The sequence below is a fragment of the Corapipo altera genome, unplaced genomic scaffold, assembly GCF_003945725.1.
Source record: "Corapipo altera isolate COAL_440 unplaced genomic scaffold, ASM394572v1 70, whole genome shotgun sequence".
NCBI classification, from domain to species: domain Eukaryota; kingdom Metazoa; phylum Chordata; class Aves; order Passeriformes; family Pipridae; genus Corapipo; species Corapipo altera.
The window spans coordinates 4,497,715-4,513,399 of NW_020884911.1; the positions used below are offsets into that span (position 1 = coordinate 4,497,715).

At 42.4% G+C, this 15,685-nt stretch overlaps 1 protein-coding gene across 2 annotated transcripts in view; it reads left to right on the forward strand.

The window, feature by feature from the left end:
* Positions 1-15,685, forward strand: part of PLCB1 (phospholipase C beta 1) — a 334,930-nt gene that overhangs the window by 191,005 nt on the left and 128,240 nt on the right. For both annotated transcript variants that reach the window (XM_027654013.1, XM_027654014.1), the window contains exons 4-5: positions 7,681-7,821; positions 13,764-13,843. In XM_027654013.1, coding sequence (XP_027509814.1) covers positions 7,681-7,821; positions 13,764-13,843 — 221 coding nt within the window. The remainder of the gene's footprint in view (positions 1-7,680; positions 7,822-13,763; positions 13,844-15,685) is intronic.

Below are 15,685 nucleotides of genomic sequence, written 5' to 3' on the forward strand. Positions count from 1 at the left end.
TCCCGGAGCTCTCCAAAGCAGCGAGGTGGGCACTCACGCGGTGCCTCTCATTCAGATCATCTCAAGCATCTCAGATTTTTACAAATGACATATAAATGAGTAGCTGATTGTACCTCAACCTCTGAAGCAACCCTATTAAAATAACTCTACACAGCAACCCAGAATTGGAAGAACAATGCATACGAGATTTATAGATAAGTGAAAATTAAGCTGCTGCTCCAGCTCTTCCTGCCCTGGGGTCTCTTGCAACTCGCTGTAGAAATCATTCAATTCGTGGACTTTTGATGGGTTTTTCAATGGTCTCATGCAGCCCAAAGAAAATGAGTTAATAAAAGTGACATGGAAATGAGAGAGGTTTCTTTTCACTGCTATCTCTTCATCTCTGCCTTTAAAATCATGCTGAAGAAAATCTCACAGTGTTTTGAGGAAGGAAAAGCAGCGAGGGGAAGTGTGTGTGTGCTTAAAGGTCATTTTGAAAATAATGAGCCATCTGCAGCTGATAAAAATGGGTAAAAAATGTTCGTGAGTGAGGAAACATCTAGAAGAAGATTGTGCATGGTTGTAGCTTCTTGGTATTTTGCCTTTTTGTAGTTGTCACATAAATTAGGATTTGCACTGTGAGAGGTAAAGTTCTTTCGTGTTAATCACAATCTCATCCAAAAGGACTGAGAAATACCACATTTGGTCTGATTTTACTTAGATGGTTTATACTGTCACTTGTTTTTTTAGAGCACACAGTCTTGCAAACAGTTTAAAACTTAAATACCGTGAACCTGAAAGAAAAATATCGTGAGAAATATGAACGTTAAGAAGGAGAACTAAACAAATATTCCGGCTGAATATTTGCTTAATGTTTGTCATGAGAGTATGAGAGACCCAGGGAAGCTGGATTTGGATCACTTGAGCTATGGGAAAGGTCAGAAAAAGAGGAATGATATGTTTTAAGCAGGCACATATTCCCTCTTCATCAAAAGTTGTACATCATAGAGAAGGAAGTAGCTTTACTATACTTTGTAACCTCTTCCTGGTAAACTTGATGTATTGATGTTCTTACTTCAAGCATGGAATTACATTAAGCTAGTTTTGGAAAATCAACTCTTATTCTGGAGTAGGTGTTTCATACAGAAGATTAATCGGGATTGACTGTTTGATGGATGATTTCTGGTGTCCTTTCATCTGTGGGAAGAACAGCCCTTGGATTTCAGTGGTGTCTGAGGCAGTGTTGCTGCTCATCCCAGGCAAGATCTGTCCTAGGAGTCAGTGGATGCCTTGGGTCTCCTTCTCCAGGCACTGCCTCTCTGTCTAAAGCATTTCTGACTCCCTTTTACCTCATGCCATGTTATCCTTCAGAAATATTCCACCCTGTTAACTGAGCAGATGGTCAAGTTGAGACCAGTTTAGATTAATTGAGAGCATTTTTTTAAAGAAACATCCTTGTGTTTCGTACACACTGCCTGAGTTTGCACAGAAATGATGTCTGGATGACTTGGGTGTTTAAGCAAGATACCAGCTCTATTTCTGTGCATAGGTAGCTATGGTGATATCATGATAAATTTGGAATCCATTCTCAAACCCTAGAAGGGAGAAGGAATTTCAGAGGAGAAGTATTTGCAAATATTTTGGTTATATGTTGATCTGAAACGCTTCTGTGAAAGGTGTGAAGACATTATTTGTGTTAAAACCATAATGCAGTGTTTATCTTTACTGGGCTAAATGTGTTTCTGGTTTAATGACAATGAATTTGTTAAGGATAACTTGATACAAATGAACCCATTTAAATATCAAACTTCCTGTGTATTCTGTGTAATTAGAGAAGAGAGAGTTTGGAGAACACTGTTTTGAATATCTTTGATGTAGTAATTGGAGTTTATTCATTTCACATGACTGTCATTAAGACAGACAGACAAAATCCTGTCACTGGGTTTTTGTAGGTGTGATTCCCATGTATGGACCTTCTCCTTAATCAGTGAAAGGGATTCCTGAAAAACAGACCTGAGAGTTTTGACTTTGGTCTCAACAAAGGAAGGAGAGAGAGAAGGAAGATGTGTTTCCTTGTAGGATGAGTCTGTCAGTGCTCTCGATGGGAAGTTCTTAGCCCTCTGCTGTTGCTAGGTGTGACAGAAAGGGTGTTTGAGCCGGCTTTGAGATCTGTGGGGGGATTGTTAGCACCGAATTTAAGCCAGTTAGCAAGAACATTTTGTCTGGGGGTCACAGTGATGCTCTGCAGCCCTTCACAGCTCCTTGAGAAGCAATGCAGAGTGATGATCCCTTTGGGGTGGGACACTGGCTGTGGGATTGTCTCACCTGCAGCCCAGACATGTCCTGTAACCAGCAGCACCTGTGCCTTGTTCCCTTGTGAGGCGGAGAACAGGCTGCAGGTGGGAAAATCCCCCCTGGCTGACCCGGGGGGGCAAACTCTTCCTTAGGGAGGTGCTGCAGTCCCTACTGGGCTGGGGGTGCTGGGGGTGCAGGGGGAGTGACTGGGCAAGATGAAGCTCTGTAGATACAAAGATGAGAAGCAACACTTAGGGACCAGGCAACACCAGGGACCCAAGAAGAGTTGCAGACCAGAGCTGTGTGCTTTGGCTACCACAGGTGGTGCAAAACCATTTTAACAGAGTCTTAGAGAGCAGTTCCTGCCCTTGTTTGGTCTCCTGTGCTGGGCAGCGCCGCAGAGTTTGGTTGGATCAGTCCAGTGATCACTGGGGGTAAGTGGTCTGGTTCTAAGAGTCACTTAGGATTTCTTCATACTGCCCCTAAACCAGCAACTTACCCGCTGCTTAAAGGGTTAGGAGCTGGTATTTTGATATCTGGGTCAAATACATGATATATCCATGCTGTCCATACATACATGTATATAAGTTTTTGTTGATAGACAGTCTGTGTTAAGGCATTCTTGGAGAAAAGATGTTTTTCTATTTGAAGAAAATCTGTGGGAGTTTTGCCTCTTACAGAGTTACAATGTAAGGTCCTATTTTAGCAAGGCTCTTCATTTAATTTAAGCTCAAACTTGAGTGTTTCCTGGAAGACTCTTTGCATATGTAGCTATCTAATTATGCTTCTTTCCCCCCTATATTCCCTCTCCTGGGATACATAAAGAGCTAGAAAAATATAAATGCGGTTCTGAGTGTTTGGAAATCTTGTTCTGAAGAGAAAGAAACTAAGATGAAAGGCTGTAGCCATTTTTGTTTCAAATCTCTCCTGAAGTTATCAGGACATAAATATAACCTTTTGGGATTATGGTGTAGAGTCCAGGGAATTTTGAAGTACCCTTATAGCTATGAATATAAGTTAGAAATCAACAGCAAAATGTATTATTAGTGTTAGTTTTCAGGAAAGAAAAAGTTTAAAGAGCTGGTGATTCTATTAAGAGATGTTATGGCATTTGCTGCACTGTGCAGGGCACACACTAATTGGGATTTTGGGGTTAAGAACTGCACTTTAATGCACCAACCACAGTGGAAAGCAATCCTCACAGAGGTCGGCAGCAGTGTGGCTGAGTTGCCTCTTTAAATTTACATTATTCTTATGATGTCCAGCAAAGTCTAACAGGAGAAAGTTTTGGAAGTCTGATCGAAATCTATTTTTATCCTTCTGTCCACAGAATCTTGGTTTCTAACAAAATACCATTACTCTGCATTTGTTCATGAAAGTTGCAGGAATACCTTAAGGGTTTTTTTTTAATTCATTTATTTTATGTTTCTGGCTGTTGCTTTTTTCTATTTTCTGCTTTTGTTTCAGGTTGATTTAAAGTGTGGGGGTTTTTGATCATTTTCTCAAGACAGCAGAACCAAATAGGGAAGGTTTTTTACCAAATGAGCGCACAGTCCTCTGACCAGCTCTACCCTTAATTTGACATGACTAACTTGATTTTTAATAGATTCTAAAGATCTTTGGCTGCCAATACCATCCTTGTGAGCAGGCAAACACAGAGGAGGTGACACATTCCATCTCCCTCTGGGAATGTCAACCCTTTAGGCACAGAACTGTCCCATCCAAAACACTGGTTTTCCTGACCTGCTTCCAGGGTCAGTCCTTGAGCTGGAGCTGAAGCTGAAGCTCCTTCTGGACTTCAGTGGAAGGGAGAAAACAAGCTGCCCCTTAGGCCTTTTGACTGAAAGAGTCAAAAAGATGCTCCTTTGTCAGAAAGCATCAACATTTTTTGATGTTTTCTGACATGAGTTAATGTCAGAAATTATTACCCTGCAAAGTGGACTTTGAGTTCTGTGGGTATGGCCAATATCCTGCTGTTCACTGGGCATCCCATGGGCATGTTCCCGAATGTGACAGACCTTCAGCAGCTCAGGTGTTCCAAAAACTATTATAATCAATAATAAATAGGTGTAACTCTTCTGAATATCTGCCAAAGAGCTCAATATGTTCATAATAAGGTCCAGTCCAGCAAAGAGATTATACCAAAAACCAACCTGTGCCCTCATGAGCCGGGATATCAAACACACCTCCAAACAGGGGCAGATTTTCAGTCTCATTCCTCAAAATGGAATTATCCAAATCAAAATAATCCCATTTACATAAAAGAAGCTAAATTTGGTCGTGCTTCTTGGTTGGTTTTTTTTGGTTTTTTTTTTTTTTTTCCATGTGCTTTCCTATCATCTCCCCAGGAAAACTTGCTGACATTTTAAAAAGGCCTTTGATTCACAGAGCTTTGATAGTCTTCGAGTTGTGGATAAAGGATATTTTGCTCATCTCCTTAGGAGTGTCTGCAGCTAATTGTGGTAATGAGGGAGCAGAGCTGTTCATGGGGAGAGGTAGCAGTGCACTTTGGTAGCTTAAGTTTGAGAACTTCAGGCCTAAGGACTAAATAATATGACTGGATCATCAGCTGGGGGATGAATTGTTCTTAGCAAGTGCATCTGTCAGTGCACCAGTGGCAGGGGTCAAAAGGGGTGTGAATCATGTTGGTGTCAAAATTATTCTTTTTTGTCGAACTTAAAACTAAAAAATTTAAAAAATATATGTTAAAAATATCTACAAAATATCTGTTTTAAGTCTGTGGAGCACACAGCAGGTTACACTGAGGGAGCCCAGGACACACAGTGTGTGCCCTTTAGCGGTAGGTGCTGGATGAGGACGCGTTGCTGGAAAGGACTCTGTGCTTCAAACTTGGTTAGATAAGTCTTAGACAGACCAGAGAAATTCAACATATTAGTCATTCAAACTCAACAGCCCAAAGAAGATGGGCTGTCTAATTTCTTGCCTTTAAAACCTGGAGGAAAAAGTCTTTGATTTGGAAAACCAAATTCATAGTCCTGTTTCTTGATTTGCCACTTACTCTGTGCTTCTAAAAACCTTCCTGAGCCAGTCGCAGATAACTCCTCTTTTGATGAATTTACTTTGAAAAAGCATCCCATATCAAATATGTTTCTTTTTTTCACTCTACTGCGTGGCTAATGCCTCCCTCTCAGTCTAACTAGAGGGTGATTCATCACTGAGACACATCCTATGGTTGACTGTAAATAGGAAAGAAAAAGGTTATCAGCTTTCTTCTTTTGTTGGTGTGATTGCCGTTCATCATCAGGAGTGAAACCGGGAGCAAGAGGTTCAGCCAGGGAGAGGAAGAGAGGAATGACAAATCCCTGGAAGAGAAGGAAGCCAGAAAGACAATGCTGTTCACTTTGAGCTCAGAAAGGATGATGCTGTTCCCAGACAGGCCCTTGAGCGGAAGCATTTATCTGTCTGATTTTGGGAGAGTGAAAAGTAGATGAATTCTCATCTCCCACAGACATAAAACAAAGCTTTGGAACATCCAGCCTGTAAATAAAAGGGAAAGTAGCCCGTCTAGTAATACACCGACTTAGCAACTTCAGGGCATTTCTGGTGCTCTTCTCCCAGATCTAAATGATACTCCTTTTTTTTGTCTCCTCACTCTGGAACACAACTACTATTTTTATATCCCTCTCGTCTTTTTCTCTTACGCAAAAGCCTGTGGTCAACTTGTTTACCCATGAAACCATCCTTGTCTCGGAGAACAATCATATTCCTTCCTCACAGAGCCCTTAAATGAGATTATTCTCTCTGTTTTCCTGCAACACTTGCCATTGTACCCAGTATTTAGGAGACTCAGCACTGTGTGATAGACAGCCTTGTGCTCTCTTTCCAGTTTCTACGTCATCCTTCAAAATGCTTTCCTAAACCTGGTGAGGTGTTTGGCGAACATACCCTTGAACTCCACTGCCTACGAGGAGATGTGATACCAGTCAGGAGAGATGGCCTTTAGGCTGAGGTCTTGTTGATACAGAATTTCCTCCGAGATCCATGAAAAAGATGGCTCTTCTTATCATCTTGTTGCTCTCGTTAATTTGTATCAGTCAGTGGAAATTTAGATGCTTAGTCAAAAAGTTATTAAATATTAAGAAGTACCCTAAAGTTCCACTAAACATGCAGCCAGTGGGGGGAAAAGATTCACGAGACAGTGAAACTTAAACTGCAGGATATTTTTGTGTCAGTTTTGAAATAATTTGAACTGTACACAGAATCTCTTCCCATGGGGGTTCTGTTTGCTGGCCATTTGTTAGTATTTGCACCAGACTGAAAAATCCTGTCTTTTGGGAAACCCGAGCTTTCAAATTGCACCGTATCTTTTCAGAGGATTGAATCCAGTCACACAGGGCATCTTTTCATCTCTCTTTGCCTTTATAAACTTCATCAGGAGGCCAAGGAACCAAGTAGTTGTCTTAGCTTGAAAAACACCGAGTGTAATTCTTGGAAAAGCTGCAGCCTAATAGAAACGGAAACGAGTTGAGTCACAAAGTAACCTGAAATCTTTACTCAAACCCTCCTGTTGCCAGTGAAGCTGTGAGGCTCAGCCTGTTAATAGGTGATAGAAGCCACTGAATTTATCTTTCCTTCACAGAAATGTTATGTAGTCATTTCTATCTCAAGCACTGGAACAGGGTGCCCCAAGGGAAGGGGTTGAGTCACCGTCCTCGGGGGGATTTAACAGACGTGTAGATGTGGCACTTGGGGACATGGTTTAGTGATGGGGGGACAGGTGGGCTCAGTGACCTTAAAGGTCTTTTCCAACCTAAATGATTCTACGTTGGATATAAAATGAAATAAAAAAAAGACTAAAAACTAAATCTAAATGGAAAATATCTAATAATTTAAATAATACATGCCGTTTTGAACATGAAAAAGAAAGAGCAGGTCACTAAAATTCCATCTTTCATTTCCTAGTGTTTAAGATAGTTAATTCCAGAAGTCTTCTTAATTCCTTAGGAAAAACCAAGTTCTCATTTTTAGTTTTATCTAAAATCCACGAAAATCACAGAGAATCTCTCTGCTGAGGCCAGTGGCCTTTGGACAGATCGTGTTATTCTGACAAGCAACACAGCTTGTGTGTGCTTAACTTCTGAGGCAAAATGACTGGAAATAGGAATGTGCAGCCATCAGCTGGACAGCTCTTAGTCTGTGCAGTACCCAAACAGAACTCAAAGGCTTTGAAGGGTTTACAGCAGTGATTTTCTTTTTATTCTGGGTTAATAACTTTGAATATTTTAATGAGTAATTAAGCGGATCAGAAACAAGTGCCATCATGTTAAAAACGTTCCAACACAACACAAAATTTTCGAAATTGAAGTGTTTGCAAAAATAATCACCTCTTTTGGCGTAAGTATTTGTGAAAGATTTGTAATTCTTTCCTCCTATATTTACCTGCAGGATCCAAAGCTGCGTGAGCTGTTGGATGCTGGGAACGCGGGAGGCCGACTGGAAAATCGGATGATCACTGTGGTCTATGGGCCAGACCTGGTCAATATATCCTACTTGAACCTGGTGGCATTCCAGGAGGATATAGCAAAGGTAATACACACTCATCTGTCTATAAAGTTAATGTTTTGAGATCTGGATAAATGACAGGAACGTGGAAATTGCTATGAAACAAACTTCAGTTCTGTTCTAGACTTGTACTGCTCAGTTCCCCAGAAGAAATGCACAATTTTTTTTTTTTTAACCCAGGAGTTTATTCAGCAAGATCAGGCCCCAGAATGTGTGCTCATCTTCATAATGTTGCCCATAGAACCCAACTAATCCCTGTGTAAATAACAGTACACAAATTTCTACTGATGTTACACCATGACTTTCCAAACACACATCAATACATTTCAGTAATTATCACCCTGTTCTAAGTGTGTGCAGATTGTGGATCACCTGTAGGAATAGAGTAGGTAAATGGTTGGCCTGTGCCAGGGTGGTGGGAATCTGCAGCTCTGCCTTGTGCACTCAGGAGTGTCAGCAATCAGGCACCTTGTTTGTCTTTGAGCACAAACAGGAACGTTCATGTGTGGAAGGTCAGTTTTAAGCACCACATTTTGCCCACTGATAGCCCTTGATAAGGACTGTGTAGTCAACATCACTACCTTGGCAAAGCATTTTTTTCCATGCAAGTATCCAGTTCCTTCATTTCTGTCCAACACACCACATAAAACACAGCTGTGTGTGCCAAGCAAGTTACAATTCATATTAGTACATGGTTTAAGATTGGGTTTTTTTCTTCTTCTTCCACTTTCTATACATTTCTGTACAATTTGCTGAAGTGGGAGCTCTTTGCTTTATCTATTTCAAACTGACATTCAAAATCTGCTCCTATTTCCACTTCATTCATGTGGGTACACTCTGATGCTAGCCCCCAGATAGCCATGCACAGAACACACTTTCATATGTGCATTTTTGTACCCTTGAGTTCACTAGATTGTGCTAAAAAGAAAGATTCTCTGTAGCCTGCTGCAATTTAACAACAGTGGGGACTTATTTTGTCACCTCACAGGCAACAAGGATTGTTAGACCAGGTGCCAAAAGATCATGGTGTGAAAGCCTTCAACTAGGGGAGGATATTTGTGCTTGCCAAGTTTCTATCTCTGCCAAATCTCTTTAGCCAGTTGATCAGTTTGGTAAAAAAAACCCACGTTTTTAGTCTTCCTGTGATATGAAAGAATAGAAACCAAATGAGTTTGTGGTGGTCCATGGGCAGCTGAGTGGGAAGTGCTGTCCTCAGGCTTGGAAATGCACAGCTACACTCTGCAGGGGTGGGTGAGGAATCCTGACACTGCAAATGATGGAAACAGCTCTGCAGGGAAAAAAAAAGGAGCTAAGTTTATGATAGGAAACAAAAAGGTGTGCTGAAGCTTTTCCAGCAGGAATTGTTAGCCCTTATCAGGGAGCAGGGAAAATAACCCAAATCAGAAGTTTGTATGTCCTCCTCCTGCACCTTCCTGGCCAGCCCCCAGTCAGTGAACCATAATGTGTTTGCCAGAACAGCACAGAAATTGGTGTTCTAGGACTGTTTTCTCTTTGATAATGGAACCTTAAAATACAGTAGATAAAATCATGTTTAGTAAAAACTTGGCTGCTCTAAATCTTGAGTAACTCCTAAGAGTCTAAGTCTTGCTTTTCATTTGTAAAGGCAGGAGAGCAAATAAGTGAATCTTTGATCAGTTGGGCACTGTGGCCTGGGGGTGCAGTTTTCAAAGCATTGCAGATTAGTTGTGCTTGCTTTGAGGTCATGTTCAATATCCTGATTGTCTGAATGGAAACAGTTTTGAGCACTGTTGAATGCAGCTAAAAATTCCTCTTTTTTTAACCCAACATCAGATGAGCCAGACCACAGACTCTGGTCCTTATTGTCTCCCAGAGAAGCTGTAATAAATAAGCACATCAGGCACAAATCATCCCTCCAGGGGGCTCTGGGAAGGAATGTCAGTACAAGATGTTTTCAGTGCCACGCATCAAATTTTGACCCTTCCTCCTTCTGATGTTCCAGGGAAAGCAAGCGCCAGTGGAAATCTCCCTCACCTTTCCTTTTCAGTGCACGAATATTTTGTTTTGTTAACCCTGCATTTGTGGTATCTTATTTTTCAAGTTGTGTGGCTGGTGTTGACCAGGTGAAGTAAGCTATAGTGAGGTCTTAGTGAGGCAGTTTAAATTATTTGGTTATGGGGTTTTTTCCCCTCTACAGAGGGCTTCCCTTTCTGCTACAAACTGCCACATCCACTGGCCAAATGATGGGAAAATTAGGAAAATACTAGTCATGGGTTATTCAACTTTCCTCAGGTGCACTGGATAGGTAGAAATGAGAATGTACTGGCACAGGGTTTATTTGTGAGCATCCACACAGTGCTGCAGAAGCCAGGATAAAGACAGAGCTTTATTCTCAAACCCTGTTCTGACCAGGTGTTCTTTTTCTCTGTCTCCATTCCCAACCTATCAACCTCTGCTCTGCAGTATTCCATTCTCTTCCCAAATCTAGTGGCTTTTTTCTTGTTTTTCCCAATCTCTTTCCTCTCCCTCTCTTCTGTGCCTCTCCTGCCAACCCTGTTTTTGCTGCATGGCCAGTCCTGGCCATCCAGGCCCCTCTCCAGAGCCCAGGGAAATCTGTTTCTCCTCGGTTTGATAAGCTTTGGATAAAATCCATCCCTGAGAGCTGATGAATTCCTCCATGAGTAAAATGGTGCCATCAAAGATGATTCACCAGTCACACTATACTGTGCTTTCCAGCACACATCTTTATTTTTCTGGCTTCCCCAGAGCTCGATCAGTGTAATAAAATGCTGAAGCAAACCGTATAAATTCACATCCATTTCATATGGGGTTTTTTAAAATAAAATTCCTAAGTGAAAGTGTAGAATTTCATCAGCTTGCTTTGTTAACCTCCCACTAAAAAGAAATGTGAGAGGAACATTGCCTTCACACATAGTCAGTTCTGATTTGAAGGAAGTGTTCTCAAGACTCTGTGCTGTCTTGTCTTATGAAAAAGGTCTCCTCTCTTCTGTTGTGCTCCGTGTCTTGGTTGGTATCCTGATGCAGGCAATGGAAGAGAGGAATCACTTCCCTGAGCAACACAGTGAACTGCTGCTTATATTCTACCTGCAGAGAAAGAACTCCTTAGTAAAGCTCATGGGGATGATATAAAATGAGTTAACATAACAGGATGTAACCAAGAGGGGATCAAGTTCAGGGAGCTCTTAATGTGTTGGATGTGACTTGCTTGGAGTTGGATATCAGAAGGTTGGGTCCTTCCACTGCCACACGGGATCAGAGCCTGGGTTTGTTGGCGCTGGTGCAGTCCTGTTACAAAAAAACCCCAGATTTGTATTTTCCTTTTGTGTTGCATCTGTCCAGGAGTCCCCTGCAGTGATCCAGGGGCTGTTACAACCTCTCTGCTCTAGGCTGTTTTCTTCCCACACACAACAGTCCCTACTCAGTGCTCTCCCCGAGCGCTGCCTTCTGGAATCGCCGCCGCAGCGAGAGTTTGGGCTTTGCTCTCTGCCATGCAGCAAATCCAAGGAAACGGGGCCATTTGGTAGCTAAAGCAGCAAGGCACATCTTGGCTCACAGCTTGATCCAAACCCATCAAAGGCAGTCCCAAGCATCTCCTTTATTTCTCTGTCTCCTTTATTTATTATTTATGGCTCTGTGCTCGAGGCTCTGGTTTCCTCTCCTGCGAGGGTTCACTGGAAAGGTGATGTGGCCCTTGGCAGATTTGTCTGACCCTGGCTCTTTGGCTGTGGCTCTGGGGTGGCTGGAACGAAGACCCTGAAATGGGAGAGACAATGAGCAAGTATTGCTTGTGACCTGTTGACTTGGCTCAGCCTGCAGGTAGCCCTTGGAATGTTTGGGAAGAGCGATGCGAGTGCTTTGAAGAGCCAGGAAAAACTGGGAAAGGGACATGGCAGGACTGTTTATATAAATGTATATATTTATATATAAATAATGCATGTGACAGGCACATAATAAATGAGTTCCTTTTACATTCCTGTCAACAAGCATTCGGACAATGAGAAGGAAGAACTGGGGTGTGGGATACTCCTGAAGTGCCCTACTCCTGTTTTCTACCAAGTATTTTGGTTTCAAGCCCAGCAGAACCAGCGAGATAAAAGCAAAGTCTATCAAGATCTGTGTTAAAAGCCAACATATTTTCAGTTTCCAAATAGTATTTTGTGTTGCCATTAATCTCTGCAGCCCTTAGTGTCAGAGGGAGAAGTTTGAGCTGCTATTATTAGTGCCTAAACAAAGCAGTGTTTACAAGATGAGCCTATTTTGAGCCTGGAAAAACGAGTTGCCAAGAAGAAAAACAGATGCTGCACTTAATATGCTTTCTGTTCCAAGAGTCACAGCGAAGCAGTTGGGTTGCTCAGGGACCAGACTCCTCCTCCTCTGCTTTCTCACACCCCTGATTTCTTCAAATCAAACCTAAGAAGGAAAATGGAAGTGGTCATGAGAAGGTGGAGGGGAGGGTTATCTCAACCACGCTGATTTGCCTCCAGAACAAGTCTACTTTTTAGGTAAAACAAACTCATAAGCTCCAAAGTGATGTAGGAATACTTCTTGCACTGGAAGTCAGTGATACTTATCATTGTTCATTTTTGTCAGAATGAAATCTCCCCTCTTTTTTTTTTTTTTCATTTTTCCTCAAGAAAAAGAAAAGCCAAGGAGAAGGGAATACCTCCCAAAGAGTATGAGAGGCTGTGTGGCAATGGGAATTTTGGATTTGGGCTTTTATGAAAGGAAATGCGTTTTTAGTTTCAAAGGAAGCTCAGAAAACTTCATTAAGTAAAAAACAGTGTTTGCAAAGGCATTGCTTGTTTTCATCCCTTTATTGTAAAAGGTGAAATGAAGCCAATCCCTAACCACAGTCGTGATTAAAGAGGTTTGCAATTAAAGGTTGTAAATAAGCACCGACTTAGCAAGGAAGAATGTGCTGAAGTTGTCAATGAAAAGCTGCAGGAGAGACCTGCAGGGGAGGACAAGCAGTGAGAGTCTAAACCTCACATTATAGTCATGGATCAGCCACACTGGGAACACGGGAAAGGTCAGGGACCTGAGGGAAGCACTTCAGCAAGGTGCACAGATGTGAGAAAAATAAATCAGGAGAATAAAGGGAGGAAAAGTGAGGGAGAGCCATGGGAAGAGCAGAGCCTGCAGGCAGAGATGGGAAGTTTCTCCTGAGCAGCTGGAGGGCAGATGATCAAAGGGCTGGAACACCTCCCCTATGGAGACAGGCTGAGAGAGCTGGGGTTGTTCAGCCTGGAGAAGGCTCCAGGTGAGACCTTCCAGCACCTTCCAGTACCTAAAGGGGCTACAAGAGAGCTGGAGAGGGACTTTGGACAAAGGTATGTAGGGATAGGACAATGGGGAATGGCTTTAAACTGACAGAGGGCAGGGTTAGATCAGATATTGGGAAGAAGCTCTTCCCTGTGAGGGTGTGAGGCCCTGGCACAGGTTGCCCAGAGAAGCTGTGGCCCCATCCCAGGAAGTGTTCAAGGCCAGGTTGGGTAGGGCTCTGAGAAACCTGGGATAGTGGAAGGTGTCCGTGCCCATGGCAGGGGAGTTGGAACCAGATGCCCTTTCCAACCCAAACCATTCTGTGATTCCATGACATCAGGGTAAAAATAGGGAAAAATAATGTAGCAAGGGATAGGAGCACTGTGTAAGGATTGTAAGCACGGTAGGGGGGAAGGAGCTGTTCTGTTTGGAGTTGCATCCTCCTTGCACATCAGAGTAATTGAAAAGTACTCCTATACATTTCTGCTAGTTGGGGGTTTTTTAAGCTCGTTTTCTCGTGTTGGCTGGTAAGATGTTGGATCAAGTCAGTCCTTTAATTCGTAACAGTCTTCATTTTTTTTTTTTGCAGCACGAGAAAATCGGGTCTCTCCAATGAGGAGGGGAGGCCGTGATTGGAAATATTTTGCCTTGTGCAAGTAAACATCTCAACCAAGTCTCGCTTAACCGTGTTTTCCCTTTTGTAGGAATGGTCAGATGAAGTGTTCAGTTTGGCAACAAATCTGCTGGCACAGAACATGTCAAGGGACGCGTTTCTGGAAAAAGCGTAAGTGGCCGTCGGGTTTAGTACCGTGGGCGTTGCTCTTTTCCCTGCGTTTCGTTTTCCTCCTCCTTTGTTAGTCACATTGTCAGCTATTGTTTCTGCTTTGATGGCTCGACACTTCTGTAAACACAGCCGTCCTTTCTTGTGGTTTTAAAAAGCCTACTATCTCAGAGTCATTTAAACAGAAATCTTCTTAGGGTTCTTCTTGCAAACTACTAAATCCTTGTAGGAAAAACAGAATTAAATGCTGTCCTCCCCCTGTATAGCCAAGTTGTAGCTTCAGGTGTAGCATGAAGCTCTCTATTTAAAATGAAAGAATATTCTGGACTCAATTGTTTCTGGTTTATTTTCCTTTTTCCTGCCATTGATTAAAAAAGTGAGAAATACCAGAAGTCTATTTTGCTCAGTCTGATCTCAGTCTGTGCGTGCCTGATTTCGTTAGATGCATCTATACTTAATCAAAAAGTTCCCAACTGCTTAACTTTAATCCCATATATTCATTCATAGGTGCCTGTTCTGGGAAGGAGGGATGTGTGTGTGTGTGTGTGTGTGTGTGTGTGTTTTCCTCTCATAAGGTTTGTTGTGGGGCAGCTGAATTCAAGAAATTCCTGAGGAAACTTTTCAGGCTGGCTGTGGCTGGAACTACAGCTTTGTGTCTCCTGACACTGTGCCAGCCAATGGTACATCAGGTAAACCAGATATAAATGGATGGAAACACTGAACATTTCCTTTTTTCTCTGCACGTTGACAATGGAAAACCTGTTCATCTGAGCAGGTGACTTCCTTCAGCTCCGTAGGTTGTAGACTGTAGGTGAGTTTGGAGAGTGATTTGGTTCTATTTCTTTGCCTCTTACCACCCAAATTCCCAGGTGGCCAGTGGGCTCTGCTGGCAGGTCTGTAGTGGCTGTGCCTAATGGGCCTTTTCCTATCCAGTCCAGAGGAGGAACCTGTTATCCCACAGTACAGTAGAGCCAGTCAGATTTGGAGCTATTTTCTGGCAGTTTTTCAGGTAATATTAATTAAAGATGAAGTCACTGGACACATTGCATAGATTCAGTAGCAGGCAAGCATGGCATTCCTGTGTCTTTTCCCACTAATTAATAAGTCACTTGGAAACCGTAAGGTTTCTCAGGTCCTCTGCACAGATGCCAAATCAGTCACTTAAGAAATCTCTGACTTTGAAGATTAAATTATTTCCCCATTGTAATTATTCTACAAAGCAAAGGACTGGTTGCAGTCCTATCAGAACCCTTTGGTTGAAATAGAAAACCAGATTGCATTAGAGCAGAATGAAGGGGTGTTTTCTTTATGGCACTCAGTCCCTTGGAGCGCTGGAGGTGCAATAATAAACTGCAGTACTGACCAGGCCAGCTGGGAGCACAGAGTGGCTGTGAAGTGGGAACCCGGGGCCAGTGTGACATCCAGAGTTTGTCCTGCTTGGAGTCAGCACTGCACCACTGAAATGGGTCCATTCAGCTCCTACCAACAGCAACATCTCCTAGCAAGCATTTCAACAGCAATAACATGCTTGGTTTTCTTAGGTGGGCTGTAATGGCTGCAGGGGAAACAGTGGTGTCCTGTGTGTTGCAAAGAACCTGAGGGGGGGAAAGTTTGGGTGTTTGTGTTTTGGTTTGGTTTGTTTTGTTTTAGTTTTTCCCCACTTTCTGTTATTTCTGGCTTCTTTGGCTGTAGAGGAAAACACTGAAAGGGACTAGAGTGTAGTCAGATTTTTCAAAAAAACAGAAGACAAAATGAAAGAAACCTTCTTGAGTGTCTTTATTTTATTCATTCTTTGGCTAACTGCTGTGACTTTTTTTTTTTTAATCCAGCTCAGTACTGGGAAAT